Source organism: Biomphalaria glabrata, chromosome 12, assembly GCF_947242115.1.
Source record: "Biomphalaria glabrata chromosome 12, xgBioGlab47.1, whole genome shotgun sequence".
NCBI classification, from domain to species: domain Eukaryota; kingdom Metazoa; phylum Mollusca; class Gastropoda; family Planorbidae; genus Biomphalaria; species Biomphalaria glabrata.
Genome location: NC_074722.1, coordinates 35,066,127 through 35,090,283, shown reverse-complemented (window position 1 = coordinate 35,090,283; position 24,157 = coordinate 35,066,127). Strand labels below are relative to the sequence as shown.

General features: G+C 38.2%; 1 protein-coding gene across 2 annotated transcripts in view; it reads left to right on the top strand.

Annotated features, from left to right (window-relative positions):
• LOC129922081 (sushi, nidogen and EGF-like domain-containing protein 1) overlaps positions 1–23,834 on the top strand; it is a 35,954-nt gene extending 12,120 nt beyond the window's left edge. The window contains exons 1-6 of one of the 2 annotated variants that reach the window (XM_056006555.1): positions 1,048–1,212; positions 14,185–14,391; positions 15,982–16,110; positions 17,084–17,191; positions 19,432–19,533; positions 22,684–23,834. In XM_056006555.1, coding sequence (XP_055862530.1) covers positions 1,131–1,212; positions 14,185–14,391; positions 15,982–16,110; positions 17,084–17,191; positions 19,432–19,533; positions 22,684–22,904 — 849 coding nt within the window. In that variant the 5' untranslated portion in view covers positions 1,048–1,130 and the 3' untranslated portion in view covers positions 22,905–23,834. Of the gene's footprint in view, positions 1–1,047; positions 1,213–14,184; positions 14,392–15,981; positions 16,111–17,083; positions 17,192–19,431; positions 19,534–22,683 lie in introns of those variants that run through there. The other variant, XM_056006556.1, reaches the window with a different exon arrangement.
• The last annotated feature ends 323 nt before the right edge of the window (positions 23,835–24,157 follow it).

Sequence of the window (24,157 nt, the reverse complement as noted above, 5' to 3'; positions counted from 1 at the left end):
CTCTCTCTCTTCTCTCTCCCTTCTCTCTTTTTCTTTTCTCTCTCTCTCTCTTCTCTTTTTTCTTCTCTCTCTCTCTCTTCTCTCTCCCTTCTCTCTTTTTCTTCTCTCTCTCTCTTCTCTCTCCCTTCTTTCTCTTTCTCTCTCTCTGATTTATGTATGAGCAACTATGCCTTAGATATTTTTGAACAATTTGAAGAAAAAGAAAAAGATAAAATACCGCCTGAGAAAAAAAAAACGTGTATAAAATCCTGCCTAACGGACAGACGGAAGGACGGACATACGGACTACAAGCTTTGTAAAAAAACATGTTGATGACAAGAATGCGAAGACATGATAATGTTTCTGCGACTTCTGTGTGCTATGCTGTTCTTTAATACAAGCAGAACTTCTGCTCTCAAAATGTCTAAAACCTACATCAACATTAACTTACTTAATTACTCATTCTTGCAAACCCCCCCCCCCTTTTTTTGGAGCACAGGGCCGCAGCCACGCCTCTTCATCGAGCTCGGTTCTGATCAGCTTTCTTCATCTACTCCCTAATCATTACAGTATCCACAGCTTCACTGATGACTGACCTTTTCCAGGTTTTGTTTAGATCTGCCCACTTTCTTCTTTCCTTGCGGATTACATAACAAAAATTTTAAAAAGTCAAACTACAAAATAAATAAATGAATAAAAGCAAATATATTTTTCAATGCATTGACTCATGGATATGAAAAGAAATCTCTTTCACTGAACATACCAGTAATGTGAGTGACATTGGCGTTTCAATACTTTTTTTAAGCTTGCTATAAGCCATCTCTTTGAAGTACCGAAGAGAATAATTTTCCCCTACTTATATGCGTTAATTAAAAAACAAATAAAAGGTGAATGACATTATCCCTATATTTTATTTTTGCTGTTGTTTTGTAAAGAGTTCATTAAGAACGAGTCCAACGAAATTATCCGCCACCACAGAACCTCCTTTCCATGACCCACCTCTGCACTGCTACTGTTTCCCTAGACGCCCATTTACTTAGTAGGAGTTAAGTCACCTTATAAAAGCACACGCTAAAATATACCTGACTGGACTGACACGGGTGCAATTTCTTGTGGGAGAGTCTTACAACATTGTCGAACATTGTGACACCATGGGATGGAAACTGTTATCTTTGCTGCTCCTCAATTCTTTCACGGGATTAGTCATGGCTGCTGTGTTTAATAAAACTCGATGTAAGTGAACGCATTTTTTACAAATTTCTCTCTTTATTTATTGCAGTTGCTATATTTCTTTAAACATTTTTGTATGTTTATTCAGTACTAAAGATATTACATTGCCAACAACACATAAGACACTAACATAAGTTTACGGTTTACACAACAGTTCAGAAGTTAAAATTGTTCATAAACTGTCCGAACTTGACGGTCACTGGGTTGTCCATTGTCCTGTGCTGTAGACAAACGAAGTTTTTGGGATTCTTTCGGAAGGATCTGTCCTTATTTCCTATGGAAGCCCAAAGATTCCAAGAAATATAAATAGTTATTCAGTACTGAAGCGATTACCTTGCCAAAAACACATAAGACACTAACATACGTTTACGGTTTACACAACAGTTCACGTTAAAATTGTTCATAAACTGTCCAAAATAAAATAAAATAATTCCACGTTCCCACGATATTGGTGTATACCGGGGTATAATATAATTTGGATTGACTTGTAAATATAATATCCAGACTAAGGCTCTTTAATAATGTGGCTAATATAAATGCTACTATTTATTGGGTATTTTGAACACTTCTTTCAATGGACCAAAATTATATGTCTTCTAACGTGTTAGTTCGAATATCCGGCCCTCCAACGAATGTCTTTTGAAAGTCAAGAGTTCCAAACAAGGTTGTGTAATTCGTAGGTCTTCCTATGTAAAGGTGATTAGCTCCCCTGATCGTGTGGTATGCGCTTTGGACAGTCATCATGATGGCCCAGAGTTCGAATCCTTAACGACGTCATTTCCGATTGCACTGTAGAAGGTTTGGGCTAGGACTCAATACATTTCATTTCTAAAGAAACGCCCGAATCTTATGAAATGAAAATCCGGACGTCCGAATCTTATCAAAGGAACGCTTGAATCATAAAGGAAACGTCCGAATCGTATCAAAGCAACATCCGAATCTTATCAAAGGAACGCTTGAATCATAAAGGAAACGTCCGAATCGTATCAAAGCAACATCCGAATCTTATCAAAGGAACGCTTGAATCATAAAGGAAACGTCCGAATCGTATCAAAGCAACATCCGAATCTTATCAAAGGAACGCTTGAATCATAAAGGAAACGTCCGAATCGTATCAAAGCAACATCCGAATCTTATCAAAGGAACGCTTGAATCATAAAGGAAACGTCCGAATCGTATCGAAGCAACATCCGAATCTTAACAAAGGAACGCTTGAATCATAAAGGAAACGTCCGAATCGTATCGAAGCAACATCCGAATCTTAACAAAGGAACGCTTGAATCATAAAGGAAACGTCCGAATCGTATCAAAGCAACATCCGAATCTTAACAAAGGAACGCTTGAATCATAAAGGAAACGTCCGAATCGTATCGAAGCAACATCCGAATCTTATCAAAGGAACGCTTGAATCATAAAGGAAACGTCCGAATCGTATCAAAGCAACATCCGAATCTTAACAAAGGAACGCTTGAATCATAAAGGAAACGTCCGAATCGTATCAAAGCAACATCCGAATCTTAACAAAGGAACGCTTGAATCATAAAGGAAACGTCCGAATCGTATCGAAGCAACATCCGAATCTTAACAAAGGAACGCTTGAATCATAAAGGAAACGTCCGAATCGTATCAAAGCAACATCCGAATCTTATCAAAGGAACGCTTGAATCATAAAGGAAACGTCCGAATCGTATCGAAGCAACATCCGAATCTTAACAAAGGAACGCCCGAACCTTATAAAAAAAAAGAAAAAAAAAAAAGTTGTTAACTAGAGTGTGCCCAGTACAACGACTGATCGCTTTTATTTTCCCCAGTTAAGGCAATTACACATTTTTAAAAAATCTTAAACTCCACCAGAATTGTGATTGTCGAAGACGTTGAGCCTAAGGTCTTGAAACTCTAGGCCAGCAAAAGCTCCCTTCTGACGGCCTGACCGAACAATTGTTCTGTTTGGAAGAGATCTGTATGACATCTCTATTTCAAATGACTTGGGAAACTGGACGCTTGGACTAGTGACGATGGTAAAGCCCGAGTACACGGATGACTCGTTCCTATACTGTACCAAGCTAACCAAGCGGGACTCGCCATTTATGAAATGGTCACTTGATGAATGGCGTGTGTGTTGTGACATGGTTGTTGGAGCTCTCTTTCAATCCCCGACCCGTGCACTTAGCTCCAACGGGAGTCTTTTTTTGCTACCTTATTGGCCAAATCGTTGGAGTCTTTTTTTGCTACCTTATTGGCCAAATCGTTGGAGTCTTTTTTGCTACCTTATTGGCCAAATCGTTGGAGTCTTTTTTTTTGCTACCTTATTGGCCAAATCGTTGGAGTCTTTTTTTTGCTACCTTATTGGCCAAATCGTTGGAGTCTTTTTTTTGCTACCTTATTGGCCAAATCGTTGGAGTCTTTTTTTGCTACCTTATTGGCCAAATCGTTGGAGTCTTTTTTTGCTACCTTATTTGCCTAATCGTTGGAGTCTTTTTTGCTACCTTATTTGCCTAATCGTTGGAGTCTTTTTTGCTACCTTATTGGCCAAATCGTTGGAGTCTTTTTTGCTACCTTATTGGCCAAATCGTTGGAGTCTTTTTTTTGCTACCTTATTTGCCTAATCGTTGGAGTCTTTTTTGCTACCTTATTTGCCTAATCGTTGGAGTCTTTTTTTGCTACCTTATTTGCCTAATCGTTGGAGTCTTTTTTGCTACCTTATTGGCCAAAATCGTTGGAGTCTTTTTTTGCTACCTTATTGGCCAAATCGTTGGAGTCTTTTTTTGCTACCTTATTGGCCAAATGGTTTTATCCTACGGCCGTGTCCACCCGGACACCACTAAGAGACTAAGTAGCTTCAAGCCGAATCGACCCACGCCAACAAAACCAAAAAAAAAATGATTGATCTGTTGGTCGATAATCAAGTTGACAGATATTTCAAAATGTTTAAATTACTGTCAAGTAACTGTCAAGTAATTGTCAAGTAACTGCACATGTCTTATTCTATGTACGAATTCATGTTTCTTCCTTAGTACCTTTACACCATGGAGCGGGTTGCCTGAATCAGCCAGGAAAACCAATGATTAAGCAGAGTTAAAGTCTCTAATTAACACGAACGACTAGAACTAGATGAACTGAATATTTTACTCAGGGATACTTTTTTTAAAAAGTGTAATTTTATTTTCTTTTGTTAAAGTTTTCAGACAACTGATATTTTAAATTACACTTATTTCGCCAATGTCAAGGACTTATGTGACCATTCACAGCAAACAGCATTTTCTATCTTTTTTTTTTGTATTCCCTCTTACAATTGCTATAAATTCTCTTTGTTTTTCTCCTAATTCAGAGGCATATATCTAGGTATTAAAAGAATCTATTTTAACTCTAACACCGTGACTGTCGACCAAAAGAAGTCCCTCTATACTGGGTAGGGCACGTATCCCGTATGGGAGACGAACGTATGCCAAAGGCAGTCTTTTTTTGGTGAGCTAAAGGGTGGTCGACGTAACAGTGGCGCCCCACGGAAACGCTACAAAGACCAGCTTAGGCGTCAACTTTCCTTGGCCGACATAGAAGAGAGCACCTGGTTGCATGCGGCATCAGAACGAGACAGCTGGAGGTTACTCACGAAGGCCGCAGGATACACATTTGAGACCAAAAGAAAATCTGCTGCCGAGGACAGACGCAGACGGCGAAAAGAAAAACTAAATCGACAACTTGCGGACAATGGTTATGCTTGCCCTGTTTGTGGCAAAATATGTAGGTCACAGCTGGGACTGCGCAGCCACGGGAAATACTGCATTTCTCACTGATCTTCTGACTCGAAGACTAGCCTTATTTAACTCTAACAAAGAACTAATTGAAACAAATCGTTAGTTCCAAGTGATATAGCTTACAGTATCGAACACACTTGCATCGGTCATTTCACTTTTCAAAACCTATGCTTTACTTTATATAGGCGTATACATATCGATAGATGTACCAGAAAAATAATCGATGTACGAGAGTTACTAATAATGGCAATGTATTCGATTCCGAAGATTAAGGATGAGTGCAGTGTTTCACAGGACTACGCAGACCCAGTTGCGACTGAAGCTGAAAACGGTATCAAAGGGAGGGAATCTTCATTTATTTGAAGATGGACGAGTCAAGGAACCTGACTTGAATGATGTAAGAACAGTTGACTATTCCACTTATGGCAAATATGACACAATGTTGCGAATCAGGGATATAGGTAAATGCAGTGTGGGTCTAAGCTACATAGAGAGGGATTTTTATCTGTGGGAAGTCGCAGCATTCGCGTCGCGATGCACACTTGAATGTGGGTAGGGGGGGGGGACAAACCTGAGAGTTGGTGGACTTGTACCTGACGACATAAGCCTACGTAACCCTTTCTCAACATATTACCATCACCCACGTTGCGTTATTGGGCGCCTAAATCTAGTTTTTTTTCTGATCTGACTAGACGTCATCGATACCCTGAACAAGACACAATTAAAATACGTTTCCGTTTTGTTTTTTGTATTCCTGTTTTAAATCTAGCTCAACGGCTACCATACTTTGTCATGCTCTGGACGACGACATCCACTCAATATATCAGTTTAATGGATCTACAAAAAGTCTGCCGCTTCGTAGGGCAGAAAATTGTAACAAATTCCGAAACCTTCTTTGCTAAAAAAAAAAGGACTACAAATGCTTTAAAATACCAAAGCTAAATAATTACAATTTAGCTTTTGTCCTTTGTGCATAATGATTATTATTATAAACGTATAAATTAAGGCAGTTTTCCAAACTTTTTCTTCAACGGAACACTTCAAACACTTCGAATATTCTTCTGAGAATTGAGATTGAAAGGGACACTTTGATTATTCTGAGAATTGAGAGGGACACTTTGATTATTCTGAGAATTGAGAGGGACACTTTGATTATTCTGAGAATTGAGAGGGACACTTTGATTTTAAACCATATTCTAAATTTAGCATTATTATTTAATTTCAAGTATAAAACTGTAATAAAATACAGAATATAAGCATTAAAAAATTAAGGTTTAATCACTTTGATGGTTCAAATCCTGTGGATAAAATCTCGGCGAATTTTCGGGATTTTTAGGGCGCCACTGAGTCCACACAACGCTAATGGGTACCTGACATTAGTTGGGGAAAGTAAAGGCTGTTTGCAGTTGTGCTGCCCACATGACACCCTGTTTGTTAACCGTTGGCCAGAGAAACAGATGACCTTAACATCATCTACCCTGTAGACAGCATGGGCTGAAAGGGGAACTTCACTCACTTTACTTTGATGGTATTGAGTCTTTGAAGAGCAGAACTACTTAGTAGTAGGCATGAGAGTGAAAAGCTGAGTTCCAATATCTGGTGTGTCAAGGCTGTTACTAGACCTTGTCTTTTGTTTCAACATGCTAAGACACCCGCTGCTCCGCACAAATAGATAGTAGGAAACGGAATTATGGTATTTACACGTTGTTTCAACATGCTAAGACACCCGCTGCTCCGCACAAATAGATTGTTGGAAACGGAATTATGGTATTTACACGTTGTTTCAACATGATAAGACACCACTGCTCCGCACAAATAGATAGTAGGAAACGGAATTATGGTATTTACACGTTGTTTCAACATGATAAGACACCACTGCTCCGCACAAATAGATAGTAGGAAACGGAATTATGGTATTTACACGTTGTTTCAACATGATAAGACACCACTGCTCCGCACAAATAGATAGTAGGAAACGGAATTATGGTATTTACACGTTGTTTCAACATGATAAGACACCACTGCTCCGCACAAATAGATAGTAGGAAACGGAATTATGGTATTTACACGTTGTTTCAACATGATAAGACACCACTGCTCCGCACAAATAGATAGTAAGAAACGGAATTATGGTATTTACACGTTGTTTCAACATGATAAGACACCACTGCTCCGCACAAATAGATAGTAGGAAACGGAATTATGGTATTTACACGTTGTTTCAACATGATAAGACACCACTGCTCCGCACAAATAGATAGTAGGAAACGGAATTATGGTATTTACACGTTGTTTCAACATGATAAGACACCGCTGCTCCGCACAAATAGATAGTAAGAAACGGAAGTATAGTATTTGCATGCTGTTTTAGAAAATTGTGTTACTCTTTAGACAAACTCGATCAGAAAACATTTAATGGATGAGCTTTGTTTCAAATTAAAGTCAAATCTAGACTCGTCTACAGAAGTTCAAAGTTCACAACGATGTTATTATCAAATGTCTCCGTTCCCCAAAAGAGCTAGTGAAATCAATTTTCTTTTCTGTTCTGCGTTTACTGTGGAATCAATTCACACTTAGGCCTGCAAGTTAATTACTCTAATTGTTCAACACTAATTGTTCCACGGAACACTTAGTCAGACCTCGCGGAACACTTAGACCTCGCGGAACACTTAGTCAGGCTTCACGGAACACTTAGTCAGGCGTCGCGGAACACTTAGTCAGACCTCGCGGAACATTATGTCAGACTTCCCAGAACACTTAGTCAGACTTCCCGGAACACTTAGTTCAGGCCTCACGGAAAACTTAGTCAGGCTTCACGGAACACTTAGTCAGACCTCGCGGAACAATATGTCAGACTTCCCGGAACACTTAGTCAGGCTTCGCGGAACACTTAGTCAGGTGTCGCGGAACACTTCGTCAGGCGTCGCGGAACACTTAGTCAGGCCTCAGGGAACAATATGTCAGGCTTCCCGGAATACGTAGTCAGGCATCGCGGAACACTTAGCCAGGCCTCACGGAACACTTAGTCAGGCTTCACGAAATACTTAGTCAGGCGTCGCGGAACACTTAGTCAGACTTCCCGGAACACTTAGTCAGGCCTCACGGAACACTTAGTCAGGCTTCGAGGAACACTTAGTCAGACGTCGTGGAACAATATGTCAGACTTTCAGGAACACTTAGTCAGGCGTCGCGGAACAATATGTCAGACTTCCCGGAACACTTAGTCAGGTTTTGCGGAAAACAGATTGGGAAACACTGAATTAGGGGAACGTTTGGATATTACGCAACGCAAAAAATCACAACTCTCACCCTCCTTGTAACAAACCGTAACAAAACTCAATACCCCCCCCCCCCCCAACCGCGTTAGAGTACCTCAAAAAGAAAATTTGATTTGTAGAAGACTAATTTATTAATTATCATGTTTCTAAAATACATTTTTTCACCATGGTATCTAAAGTAATGATGAAAATAATTCATATTTTTTTAAAGCCTTCCGAAATCGCGCCCGCGAACATCAAGGGACCACTGTTCTTATTAATAAGTACAATATTATTTTACTTGGTGGTGTATAACACACACTAACAAACACTGATATAATAAGTTAAAAGGACAAACTGACCTAACACATTTTTTGTTGTTGTATTTGAATTTTTTTTTGTTACGTACCAAATCTTCAGACACTCCCAACTAGGGGTGCACCGGATAGTACTTTTTGATATCCGGCCGGAGCCGGATATGACCGGATAGTAAAATTTGATATTCGGCCGGGGCCGGAGCCGGAGCCGGATACCTAAGTGTCTTGTTAATAGCTTGTGTTGCTGAACATTTTACGAAACTGTTAAATAACATACCTATATTGGTTGATTTTATTTTTTTTTTCCTTTTATATACCTTATTGTTTTAAACTCTGTTACTGATTGATTTATTCAAACTTAACAGTATTTCTAAAAATCTGTATCATGAGTGTGTCTGTATGTACGATACCACCAACTGTAAAGGATGTGTAGGAAGGTCAATGTAAATAATGTTAGTATATATTTAACTAATTACTAATGTAAATCTCTCATAAGTAAAGTGCAATCTGCCTTATATAGTGGTCGGATGTATGTGTTCATGCATTTCAGAGCAACAACCTGGTCAGATATACCTAGTGAGTCTACACATGTAGTCCTAGAGTAGTGTGTATAGTTGTTTGTGTTAACCATCAAGCATTGTTTTTTCCTTGAGCATACGCACGCAATAGAGTCGGGTGTCAGTAAAAAAAGACAACACATTGGCATGGTCAGTCAAGCATATAGATACATTATACCCGTCCACTAGTTAGAGGTCAAGGTTTTTTTTTGTTGTTTTTTTACACTCCAGCATATTGTTTCTTTGTTTGCTAGATCTAACTGCGGTACTATTGTTCAATTTATTTTATGCGATTTAAAAATTTACTGTAAGGTTTTCCGTTATTTATTAAGTCAAAAGAATTAAATAATGAAATTAGCTTTCTTTCTAAAGGTTTTAATACAAGGCAAAAATACACACACGCAAACATGCACATCTTTGTTTTATTTTAAAGTGCAAAGAACGTACGTAAGAAACATTAAATGCAAAGATCGTATGTTTGAAACATCTTTCTTAATTAATACTTATTAATTATTTTATTCGTGGTTTCAGTAACTGTTACAAAAGGGAACGATAGTAATCCTATGAATGTTATTTGTGTAAAAGTCGTCCTCGCCTGATACACAGTAGCTAAGTACGCATCTTAAGTAAAAAAAAAATAATAACAAGGAGTTAATTGACTGTCACAAATTATTAAGAATATTGTTAGCAAATCAAGACACTTAACTGCAAGAGTAATATTCAAGTTAACACGTTAGAAAAATTATTTAACGTTAATATTTATTGACAGTGTAATATCCCTTGTTAGCAAGTTGCGTTTTTTTCATTCTGGCTTAAAAATGGTCAATGTCTATCAATAAATTGGGTGTCAATGACCAAAGAAATAAAATAAAGAGTAGGGGGTGTTTAGCTCTCCATTTAAAGATAGCCCTGTTCGTGTCTTCTACAAAATAATTAGTTACTGGTTTACTGGGCTATATAATCTCGCGGTTTGTGTTCTGTGTAGCTAAATGTCACTCGTTTAGGTGCGTGTGATCTTTAGTCCAGCTTACTAATTGAGATTTATGTTCAAGTAACGTAGCACACTTGACAAGGTGTGGCCTCTAGACCAACCACGTGATTAAGATTTTTCTCCAAATAAGCAAACTCTTTGTCCGGATACCCGTGTAGATGTTTTGCTTTAAGTCCAGTCCACCCCCACCCCCCACCCCCACTAAGATTAACTACTAAGTAAACAAACATAGTTCCCTCGTGTGACCTCTAGAGAGTGCTTACGTCCATCGTATCTGACTTGGGGTCACCTGTCAATCAATGAACTCAATGTGATGGACTAAACAAATAAAAGGGGGAGGGAGTTCATCTGGAAATATACCTAGTTACCTTAGAGGTGTGGCTCTTGTAGTCCAGCCCCCCTAATAAAGATTAACTACTAAATAAACAAACTCAGTTCCCTAGAAAGGTGTGACCTCTAGAGAGTGTCAATACGCTCACATCAAACCTACGACCATCGTATTTAACTTGTGGTCAACTGCCTATAAAAAAAACTCAATGTGATGGACTAAACAAATAAAAGGGGGTGGGAGTTGTTTATCTCTACCTCTGGAGATATACTCGCACAGCTAGGCAGACGTCTGGTCAGCATGACGTAGTCAAGGAATGTAGCATTTTAACATGTTAACTAACCTACTCAAAGGTCAAGACAAATTGAAAAAAGTGTCAGCCATTGCTGCTCTATATGTAAAGCGCATTTATGATGTAAAGTTTCATTTCTATTTATATTAAGTTATTAACACGCCTTGTCTTTATAATAAACGATGTTTGGTGCATATTCATAATGGCTCTATTTTTAAGCACATTATTTTGTTTTAATATAAACATTAATACATTCTACAACAGACATTAATGGAACGAGGTCCACTTTATGCATATTAAATAGGTGTATTTTTTACTATCCGGTTTACTATCCGGTAGTGATATCCGACCGGAGCCGAATAGCACCGGATAGTAAAAAATGCCGGATATTCGGCAGAAGCCGGAGCCGGAGGGACTATCCGGTGCACCCCTACTCCCAACCCACCCCCTTTCTCCACCCTTGTAACAAACCGTAACAAATTTATAAAACTCCCGTATCAGAAACCCCTTTAGTAAGAAATCACGCTGAGATTCGGACAGTGAGTCCTAGAATCGCCTTGACCCGTACAAGGACAGCCTCGAGCACGAACCAACTCTCTCTCTCTCTCTCTCTCTCTCTCTCTCTATCATCTTGTTGTCCCCTCGTCCTGAAAGCGACTATTAAATAATGATACACTTCTAAGCTTAATATTTCACTAAATCGCTCTAGCACGGCAGCCAGCCAATCAGCATTTACCTTTTTTACAGACCTGTGACGTGGCAACGCGCTATTGGTCTAAACCAGTGATTCCCAAAGTGGTCTATATAGACCCCAAGGGGTCTACGAAGACTTCCAAGGGGTCTACGAAAGTGAAAAAGTAAATTGGGGGTCTATGAGATGTCCATGGGCGTCTATGACTTTAATGTTCAAACCCCATAAATGTAACTATTTCAAACACTTATAAATGATTTGCACCTTAGTTATAAATATTCATACAGTCTTTGAAAAGTAAAATATTTGTATTTAATGTCAATACTTATTTAAATAGATAATTTTGTCTACATGTCAGTAATGTTTAACAAAAAGAAATCTTGATTTTAAAGCATTGATTATTTATTCCCTTGTTCAATAAGAGATTGTCTATAATAAGAGTCTTTTTATGACTATAAGAAACCAATTACACTCGAGGATTATTTGAGAGGATGCCACCCTGATAAAAAGAGAAAAGTGAGAAAAAGTTCAAAATAGACTCACAAAATCTTTCTTCAACATCATATAGAAAAGATGGTGGTTTGTGAGCATTTTACAAGATCTCTTTACCTATAGCCAAATACGGAAAACACTGTAGATAAAACATTGACTTTACCAGCCCTTGGAGTAGTTTTAAAAACTTTTACACAAACCTTCATCTGATATTATGAAACGAATTTCTTTTAGTAGCACTACAGTTCAAGGGCACATCGGTGGGATAAGCATTAAACTGCAAACTGCCTAATGGTCTTCAGCTCCATATTTTTCCCCAGGGCTGACCTACGAAACCTTTCCCATGTTTGGGTGTATAGCTGCAAAGCAGCAGAGGTTTGAATTCTATTTTCCTTCGGCTAGGTAGGCTGCAAGCCAATGCTAATGAGTCCCTCTTGCCCGAAGCTTACTGGTTTAGGCGCTAGTAACTCGCCTTTGCCCCTTCTCCTGTTAGTGAAAACAGATCCGCAGGCTCAATATTTGAGCCAAACGTGAAAGATCAAGAAATACACGAGAGACTCTTTGCGAAAACTTTTACAATAATACATAAGGCTAATTAATAAATTAATATTTAATGTTTGTACGACTACTTCATAGAACAACGAATTCCTATATGAAACAATAGCCGTAGAAACGGATGATGAAGATGCAAAATAAAACAACAAAAACATTTTCAATGTGTATGGTGATTCCAGCAATACATATTAATTGTTATTTTAATTGGTTTAAATTTGAATTATATCTGTAAAAAAAGATAGATCTCTCTAACTTATGATGTAGCTTTACATTACCTTTCACTCTTTGTTAGAAATTAGTTTAAAAAACTAGTTTGTGAATGTGCAAAAATGCAATATAAGTTAAGCAGGGGGTCTACCGAAAATCAGAAAACATGGCAAGGGGTCTACGAGACAAAAAGGTTTGGGAACCACTGGTCTAAACTGCCCACAGGTTGTGACGTTGCAGGTCCGTGTTCAGGCCTTCTATAACGCTTGGCCTCGCCCAACACTAGACGCTGGATACACCAGAATCTTTAACCCTTAAAACGCGTGGGGAAGTTTAGCCTCTAAACATCAGAATTGTAATTCCGTTTCGTATGCACTCATTGTAAAACAGCTCAGCACTTTAAGGGTTAATAACACACTCACTGATCATACAGGTTACACACAACTGTGGTGTTCATTTTTTCTTACTAGGGGGAATAACTCTACATGCTGGCAAGAAATACATCCACACAGACACAATGTCTACACCGAAAATGCACAGAGAATGCTGTCTACTGTCTCGTCTTCCTTTATGCAGCGGCGACATCGTGTGTCGTCGTACTCTCGAAACCGCCCGAAGTAAGCACCAATTAGACGGGGGCTGGCACGGAACTTGGCTAGGGCGGCATGTTCCTCATACTTATAGCCCCGCCCCCTTAGGCAACACGTAGTATCCTTAATAATCATTCACTTCAAATTTTAAAGGAAACTTAATTTATTTGTGTTCAAAGGGAGGTAATCGAACATTTTTATAAACAAAATATATTTCATGTAAAAAAAATAATTTAAATAATAACAATAGAATTAAAAAATATATAAATATTTCTATACATACACATACATTTTCCAGACTCAGAACGAGGCAGGCTCAAAACCCTGGGCAGGATTTTCATAGAGGCTCCTTCACTCTTACAACTTTAATATAAATGCAATTAAAAAAAAAGGAAAATTTTAATTACATATGTTTTACATTTACAAATTTCAATGAATCTTATATATGGACATTATTTATTAAAATGTAACTATTTTTGATATGATTAAGGTTGAAGCCCTTAGCGGCTGCCTAGTCTTACACTGTCGTAAATCCGCAGCACTGTCACTCTTCTCTTCCCTTCTTTCTTTTTTCAATGCCGATCACTTCAACTAGCGGGAGAAGTCTTGATAGCCAGATAACACCGAGTCACTGGCCCGGATATGGCCCACCTGCCGTAGGTTGAGCGTCAATGTACTAATTGATTCGCCAAAATTTTTTAAATATGGTAGTTCCTTCTTTGTGCTTTTATTCTGTAATAAACGGGAGAAGTCTGGATAGCCAGATTACACCGAGTGTCACCGAGTCACTGGCCCGGATATGGCCCGCCTGCCGTAGGTTGAGCGTCAATGTACTAATTGATTCGCCAACATTTTTTAAATATGGTAGTTCCTTCTTTGTGCTTTTATTCTGTTATAGGGATGATGTTAACCTTAGGTATTTTATCTGTTTTCATTATTTCAGTGTTACTATTGGCACAGATGAGGTCTGCGCAGTCTCAGATTGGGCCGTGTGACAAGGTCAACTATCTGTACCGCCACCCGGGCGATTGCTACAAATTCTTGGCTTGCACCACATACGGGGCCGTACCAATGGACTGTCCGGCCAACCTGGTCTTCTACGAGAGAGAGCAGCGGTGTGATTACAAGTACCTGGTGCCAGAATGTCGAGGTTGGTGCTCCTGCTGATTGCGTGATACTATCCCCATGACGTGACACTACCACCATGACGTGGCACTATCCAATGACGTGACATTTCTTCATGGCGTGATACTACTCCATGGCGTGACACTACATCATGGCGTGATACCACCTTATGACGCGACACTATTTCCATGAAATGAAATTACCCCATGACGTGGCACTGCCTCATGACGTGACACCTCCTTATGACGTGATACTATCCAATGACGTGACACTACCTCATGACTCGATACTACTCCATGACGTGAAACTACACCATGACGTGACACTACTATATGACGTGACACTGCTCCATGACGTTACACTACCCCATGACGTGATACTACCTCATGACGTGACACTACTTCGTAACGCGACGCTATCCCATGCCACAACACTACCCTGTGACGTGACACCTCGTCTTAGTGTGACACTACCCATGAAGTGACACTACCCCCATGACGTGATCCCAGGAATTATGCGAGAGTTTATATGTGATCATAAAGTAAAGCATAAGTTAAGGTATCCCCCCCCCCCTTTTCAGACCTTCCGATCTATGGGGTAGATGAGGTAAAGGTCATCTGTTTCTTTGACCAATGGTTAACGAGCAGGGTCTCATGTGACAAGAACAATGACCAATCGCCTTTACTTTCACCAACTTTAGAGTTGGGTGGACGCAGGGGCGTCCTTAAAATCACGAAACTAAACATCGCAGTGTTCACCGAGATTCAAACCCGAAACCTCTCGGTCGGACAGCGCAAACACGCCCATGTGATCAACATCAATTCAGATGTTCAATACCTCAGTTGATCTGGATAGATAAATCTTTCAATTCAGATGTTCAATACCTCAGTTGATCTGGATAGATACATCTTTCAATTCAGATGTTCAATTCCTCAGTTGATCTGGATAGATAAATCTTTCAATTCAGATGTCCAATACCTCAGTTGATCTGGATAGATAAATCTTTCAATTCAGATGTCCAATACCTCAGTTGATCTGGATAGATAAATCTTTCAATTCAGATGTCCAATTCCTCAGTTGATCTGGATAGATAAATCTTTCAATTCAGATGTCCAATTCCTCAGTTGATCTGGATAGATAAATCTTTCAATTCAGATGTTCAATTCCTCAGTTGATCTGGATAGATAAATCTTTCAATTCAGATGTTCAATTCCTCAGTTGATCTGGATAGATAAATCTTTCAATTCAGATGTCCAATTCCTCAGTTGATCTGGATAGATAAATCTTTCAATTCAGATGTGGATTTACATTTTTTTTCTCGGTCACTATTTAGATCTATTTATAAACCAATCGAATAAAATGATAACTCACACTTCTAAGGATGCTAGTTTTTTTAAGGAAATGGGCTACATAATGATTTGAAAATGCTGTGTATATTTAGACCTAATACAAAGGCTAGTCTTTGAGTTCGAATAATTGAATTGAATCAAACCAAATGTCAGTAATAAAAACATTTGGTCGTTTTGTTTGAACTAGTTGACATGTTTTATTTATTAAATTCTCATTATGTTCCAAAGGTACACTCTTAGTAATGTCCGTTACTTTTTATTTACAGATAACGGAGACCCCAACCCTTGTTATCAGAACAGATGTTACCGAGGTTCTTGTCAGATAGACTCGACCAAGTCTTTAGGTTATACGTGTGTATGTGAGCAGGGATTTACCGGAACTGACTGCTCCATAGGTATGAGCACACACACAGTAAACATGCCAATAATTAATCACACGGAAAGCACACAATAACATCAACACAGGTTTAAAATAACACTGGTTTACATCAACACAGGTTGGCATCAACACAGGTTTACAACAACGCAATTTTACATTGACACAGGTTAATATCAACACAGGTTTTCAATGCACAGGTTTACAATAACACATGTTTACGATAACACAGGCTTACAATACCACAGCTTTGCATCAGTGGCGTAGCTAGAGTAGTGGAGGGGGAATCGAAATGTGAAAATCCCCCCCCGGGGCCCCCACTTGAGGGGTCCCCCAAATGAGTGTTCGAAATTTGTTTTTACATTAAATATTACGCCATTATCTCACAACGTGATGTTGAATGTCAACATGCAGGGGCCCCTAAACAGGTCATGCCCCCGGGCCGCCTAATCCTTAGCTAGCCACTGGTTTACATCACACAGGTTTACATTACACAGGTTTACTATAACACTGGTTTACATCACATGGGTTTATAATAGCATAAACTAAATTGACTAATAAAAAAGACTCTGCCAGCCAGGAATTACTGCAAGATTTCTGTCCAGGACTTTTTCAAGAGAGGATTTGAACCTCTCTAGCCATCGTTAACATCGAGTTTGATGATGATGATAACCACTCCCACATAACTACTAATGTTAACTGCTAACCCATTATATTAGGATGTTTCTATGTAAAGCACTGACATTCATAATTCTTTGCAGGTAGAACACTTTACATGCACACGCTTTACATGCAATGATACACAAGACGAATAAAAGAAAAAAATAAATAAATACTTTCCTCACTGGCCTATATATTTATAAATACTTTCCTCACTGGCCTATATATTTATAAATACTTTCCTCACTGGCCTATATATTTATAAATACTTTCCCCACTGGCCTATATATTTATAAATACTTTCCTCACTGGCCTATATATTTCGTTTGTAGACATTGATGAATGCAGCAGTTCCCCATGTCTCAACGGAGGCGCATGTACAAACCTTCCAGGGAACTACTCTTGTACCTGCTACAATGGCTACTCTGGGCCACGATGTGGTAAGTATCTACAGGCTTTCACTCAATAACTAATATCGCTTCTCTAAGTAGTTCAATTGTATTTTTGTAGTCGATGACCTAGTTATAATTTAAATAATCGACTGCAGAGATTTCTGAGATTATCATCTTTTTTTTCAATACAGCTTTCTTTTTATAGGTCTTCGAAAGGGGAAAAAGCGTTATTGGCTTATGCTGTTTGTCTGTCTTTCCGCATGTTTTCAAGTTTAGATATAAAAAAAAAATTAAAAGCATTCTAGGGAAGGGGTCATCCTTTGAGAAAATTAAAGATGTCCAACTCTAGGGAGAGGCGAACCACAGTTTGAATAAACGCTGGTCTAAAGTTTTGGGTCATTTAATGGAATTTCTACATACAAATATCAATGTACAAAACCAAATTCGGGCGTCACCTGAAGCAGTCCGCATTTCTCGCACCCCCCCCCACCTAGCGACGCCACTGCGTATTCTCTTTTTGTTTAAGGGAGAGGAGGAAGTGGATATGGTTATAAGGCGATGAACCCACCATCTTGGAGGGCAGGGGGAGAGTTAATCCAGGTTTATGGAAATCTTTAAACTCAAACCTTATTATTTCTTTTTGCTATAGGTTTTTTTTTTGGTTAGTTCTACTTTGTGTCATTTAGTCTAATGCCCAGGCATTCATCTCATTTGTATGAGATGATTCATAGTCGTCCCGAGACTAAAAGAGGCCATAAATGAATACAGAGGGGTACACAAATAAAGTCTAGCTTTATAGATATATACGGATGTATTGTATGTATCGTAATAGAGTTTATTAGTTTGAATAATCTTAGTAGTCGTCCGGATTATTAGGCTAATGAAGACTAGTCAAGGGGAGACAAACGTGTTAAAAAAAAAACATAGATGGTAAAACAGATTACTTGGCCTTAATTGTAAGACTCTTATATAGAGGGTAATGATTATCAATAGCACTCTTTCATAAAAAAAGATACGATTGTGATTCAGGTTATTAATAGAGTACAGAAGAATCAATCTGTTATTTCCAGTCCAGCAATTATATCACTTAGTCCAGGGGTTCTCAACCTGTGTGTCGTGACCCCTTTGGGGGTCGATTGACGATTTGCCAGGGGTCGCCTAAGACCATTGAAAAAAATGGATTGTTTTTGTCCATTCTTCTATTGCTGTATATGTGTGTGCGGTGGGGGGGGGGGGGTCGCGGCAGAGTGGGGGATTGTAAAAAGGGGTCGCCGAGCCTAAAAGGTTGAGAACCGCTGACTTAGTCGGTTTCCAAATTTCCGATGAGATAGGAGTATTTGGTAGACCTCATGTAAATATAGCTAAAGACACAATTAACACCAATTTACTTTCATAGTAATATGGATGGGTCCACTAAAGTTATTTTGTTACAAATCTTATATCTTAAATCTCACTTCGTCAGTTTGTCTGTCTGGTAAAATTTTTTTGCACACCTTGTTTCTCCCACTTCCCATTCTCAGATGAAGTTCAAACTTTGCACAATAATTACATACTTCCAGGAGGCGCGGTGGCTGAGCGGTTAAACGCTAGGCTTCTGCACCGGAGGTCCCGGGTTCGAATCCTGTTGAAGACTTGGAGTTTTAATTTCGGCATCTTTGGGCACTTCTGAGTCTACCCGGCTCTATTGGGTACCTGACATGAGTTGAGGAAAAGTAAAGGCGGTGGTCGTTGTGCTGGCCACATGACATGCTCGTTAACCGTAGGCCACAGAAACAGATGACCTTTACATCATCTGCCCTATAGATCACAAGGTCTGAAAGGGGAATTTAATTTTTTTAAAATTTCATAGCTCCTAACAAATCAGGGATCAATATAAAAAAAGTAACCAATTCATTCATTCATTCGTCTAGATCAGTGTTTACCAAACTTTTTCCTGAACGGAAAACTTCTCACATTGACTAATTAGCGGAACACTTTGTGCTTATTTTTTAAAGAGCAATTAACTTCGTGCCCTACTAGCTAATTATTACAGTAGTTCGTGGAAAACCTATTCAGGCCTCGTGGAACTTTAGGGTTCCGAGGAATACAGTTTGGGAAACACTGGTCTAGATCTAGTTTGGTATTAAAGCAAATAAGTCTTACAGTACTGATATATTTGGCTATAAATATACCGTTCTTTCCCTTAGATAAGCCTTTTTTAAAGGCAATCGATACATGATTATACATGCGTAAAGTTATTTTCTATGACAAAATTTTTGACACTTTTTGTTGGTTTTTCTGATTTTTAGAGATCCCCCCATGTTCTACCAGCACTTGTATCCAAGGTTACTGTAGCTCTGCCACTCAGTGTACATGCTACTCTGGCTACACAGGGGTCAAGTGTGACACAGGTACGAATGGCCAATTAGATTTGTAACAACTGGACCCATGCATGTTTTGTATTTCTTTTTTCGACCACTTCTACTCCTCAAATCAACATCAAATTTTGCATACAAGCTCATACTAGACAACAACACATGAGACAATATTTTTATAAAATTTAACCAATAAATTTAATCCATTATTCATAATTAATTAACTTTGTTTTAATTTAGAAAAGGTACTAAAGGGAGATAAGCGTTGATTTTTTAAACAATTTAATTTCAGACTCCCCCCTCCCCCCAGCTTTTAGTTATTACACCCCCCTGCAAAAAAAAAATTCTGTTTGTGTGTCCCCCCTCCCCACCCTTCCTCTTATTAACTACCAACTCCAAGAAATTGCCATGAATTTACATTATAATTATTTCTAACCTCCTTCGGGATGCCTTTATTGCACCGATTTTGAAACACTCATTGCACATATGTTAAGGTGCTCAAGACTGACGTTGTAGTGTAGTACCTCTCCTACGTGGCTAAAAAAAACTAGAATTCAAAAGGTTAATGCTTTTGATGGGGTGTGCGTTTCTATGGTAACGGTGGTAAGAAGTCAGCGATTGGCTGTGAATGATGCAAGATAAGTAGCATTGTCGTCAGTGGCCTTAGTTAGGGGAGATGACTCTAGAACGTGAGACTGAAAGGTTGTGTTATTGTATTTAGATTTTGTTACAAAGTATTATTACTAAAGTCTATTTAATTCATTTCAACTTCATTTTGTCTATGTTATATAAAAAAAGTTCATTCAGTATTGCTCACAAGGAAGTTAGTCAAGTTATTTCCAGTTTTATTAGTTAAGATATATATATATATATATATATATATATATATATATATATATATATATATATATATATATATATATATATATATATATATATATATATATATATATATACATACATATATATTTATAGCTTTTATATAGCGCTACTTTCATGCTTATAGCATGCTCAGAGCGCTTTGGTCCAATCTCATTTGTGGACCAGTGGGGGGAAGGGGTATCTAGGAGTTGGTTTTCCGTGCTACCTTTATGCGCTCAGTAAACACAACTCTGCCCGAGTTGGGTGTCGAACCTCGAGCCCCCTTCTAGGTAGGGGGCCAAGCTAAGTTCTAGCGCGCTTAGCCTCTCGACCACGCTATATAACGTGCCATGCGAAAAAATGTTCTGCTTCTCTATCACCTAAGCGAAAGCCGCCTCGACCGGTGATATACGTGGGCGGGCTTGTCTCTCCAAAATAGGGCTCCACGGTCATATGAAAAAGTGTGCAAGATGAACCATAGTCGTTCTACGACTGGTGGAGGCCAACGATTACAGCGGTTTAGTTGTCTACCAGAAGTTTGGTGCTACAAGTCAACTACCGTCGACACACCGTTAAGACTAGTGCGGCCCAAACCACGCGCACAGTGCTAGATACGCCCCTGCCGTACTGTCATTGACCTGTAATAACACAAAATAACTATTTGGTAGACACTGTCAAAGGAACAACTAAGCATTTTTTTTCTATATAATTAAAGTCAATTCTGTCACTTCACGAGTAACAATATGACTCAAGTACTACAAATAGTATTACGGTGAATATATATAAAAAAAAGACATGACTGGTAATTAGGACCAGGGGTCATGTTTATTAATTCGCCGTTACTGCAACGAATGGCTCGGATAATATGCAACACAATGTACTCAGCAGGGATTAGGGCGCTACCGATGTTGGTGGTCGGTGCCCTGGCACAGAGCCACATACTTGGTCACTACGATGATTAGCCTTTGTCCTGGCAGAGTAGCGTCCAAGCTTTTACTGGCTTTCAAAGAACTCCCCCTCTCACCTCCCCCCAACCCCCGCAAATATCATACGATTTAGCTTCGATTTTTTTGTATTATATCGTTGCGCTATTCGAGGGGCGCCGCCCCCCTCCCCCGTCCATTAATATTGAGTGTAGTGGCTAGCAGTGCACCGCGGCGAAACGTTAAATGGTGGGTTGGGTTTAATCCTTGAAAATTATTCATTAGCACCGGCGTAGCTGTATGAATAGTAGATGATAGAAGCAATTAGTTAATTGTGGCATAGCTCCGCCATGTCTGTGAGTTTCTGTTAGTCTATCTATCTATCTATCTATCTATCTATCTATCTATCTATCTATCTATCTATCTATCTATCTATCTATCTATCTATTTATCTATCTATCTATCTATCTATCTATCTATCTATCTATCTATTTATCTATCTATCTATCTATCTATCTATCTATCTATCTATCTATCAGCATCAATCAATTCAGACGTCAAATACCTCAGTTGATCTAGATAGATAATTCTTTCAATTCAGATGTCAAATACCTCAGTTGATCTATGCATGTATCTATCTATCTATCTATCTATCTATCTATCTATCTATCTATCTATCTATCTATCTATCTATCTATCTATCTATCAGCATCAATCAATTCAGATGTCAAATACCTCAGTTGATCTATGCATCTATCTATCTATCTATCTATCTATCTATCTATCTATCTATCTATCTATCTATCTATCTATCTATCTATCTATCTATCTATCTATCTATCTATCTACCTACCTACCTACCTATCTACCTACCTACGAATCGACATATCTAGCTACCTACCTATCTATCGAAATATCTATCTACCTACCTACCTATCGACATATCTATCTATCTATCTATCTATCTATCTATCTATCTATCTATCTATCTATCTATCTATCTATCTGTATGTCTGTCTATCTGTTTGTCTGTCTATCTGTATGTCTGTCTTTCTGTTCATCTATCTATCTATCTATCTATCTATCTATCTATCTATCTATCTATCTATCTATCTATCTATCTATCTATCTATCTATCTGTATGTCTGTCTTTCTGTTCATCTATCTATCTATCTATCTATCTATCTATCTATCTATCTATCTATCTATCTATCTATCTATCTATCTACCTACCTTTCTGTCTGTGTGTCTGTCTTTCTGTCTATCGAAAGTGAATGACGATGAAAGTGAATGACGATGAAAGTGAATGACGATGAAACTGAGTTGAAATAAAAGTTCTTTTGTTTTTTCTTTGATTGAACTAATTTTATTTGTTACCTCCCCTCACCATCTCAAACTACAGCCCCTTGCCCCGTGTACCCATGCCCAGTGGATGTGCCCAGTTACAGCTACCCGTCCTGGGAGGACCTGAACTGTCAGTCCTACTACAACTGCAACAGGGGATCGCTGGTCAAACGCACGTGCCCGTTCGGCCAGAAGTTCGACGTGGTTACGTTGGCCTGCCAGAACCAGAACGAGCCAGATCGCTTCTTTTGTGATATCTTCATCGGTTCACCAGTCTAGGAAACTTTGTTTTGTTTTGTTGTGTTGTTCGATGTTGATTACACTTTTTAACTATTTCTTTTTTAAGTCTTAGAGGTTTGGATAAATGCTGTACATTTAAACACTCTTTTATTCCTTTTAAGGATCTGTAGTTAGTGATAAGCTAATGAAATACTCAGATGATAGTCAAATAATGAGAACCATAGACATAAATAAATATAGACTGGCCGAAGGAAGTTACTTCATGTAACTTGAAAACATGTATATCTATTGTATTCGGATTTCCGAATTATGAAAAATTATATGATCTTCAGTGTTAGAGATTTAAAAAAAAACACTAGTGAAAATAATGTAATACTTATATAGGTTATGGCTGAAATAGATATGAATACTTAACGTTTATACTGCTCTTAAATGCTGTATAATAAAGTACACAAAATTGCAAGTCACAAATTTTCGTTTCATAAAACTCTCCAGTCTATATTTATTTATGTCTATGGTGAGAACATGATCAAAGTTCGAAAAACATTTCCATCATTATGATAAGATATTGTTTCGTTAATATTAATCTCAATTTTTAATGATCGATTGGCCTATCTCAAATGTTCATGTGTGGTTGACTTAACAGGCTCAGACAACTCTTAATCGACAATCTCAACTCAAAACTTTAAATTTAAGAAAATATTATTTCCCCTTTTGTTTTATTCATAAGGGTACTTGGACCAACACGCGATTTCACCATTGAGATTCGGTCCTCGGTGATTCAGTAAGGGTTTGGACCTCAAGTTTTACATTTAAATTAACTTACAGATACATTTTAATTTAAATACAGTGTCTATATATTTTTATATTTGTTCCATTATCGGGTACGAATTCACTCATTAAATGTACATTTTTTGAAAAGATGTTAATAAATTTGTTGCATTGTCGGCAGGCAGATTTTGACAATAATTTGTTCCGTTACTTTTTGTTTTGTAGTTGCATGTTTTTAATGTACGTATTAGTGACAGTAAGATCCATTGTAATGGTTCTTCTTATCTTATAAAATACAGACGTTACTTCAGAAAAGAAGATGATTACGTCCAAAGCGTGTTGCTAGGTCAATCTAGATAAGATTACTGTTAACTGAATCTATGTATCTAGGGTGGATTTTAACTCGCGATACGTAGGTTTATGTATGTCAAGCTACTTTAGTCCTTTGTGAAATAGTTTCATAATTGGTAGATAGGTCCGTGGATTAAAAAGGTTTTCTTTTTATTATGCCATTTTTTATG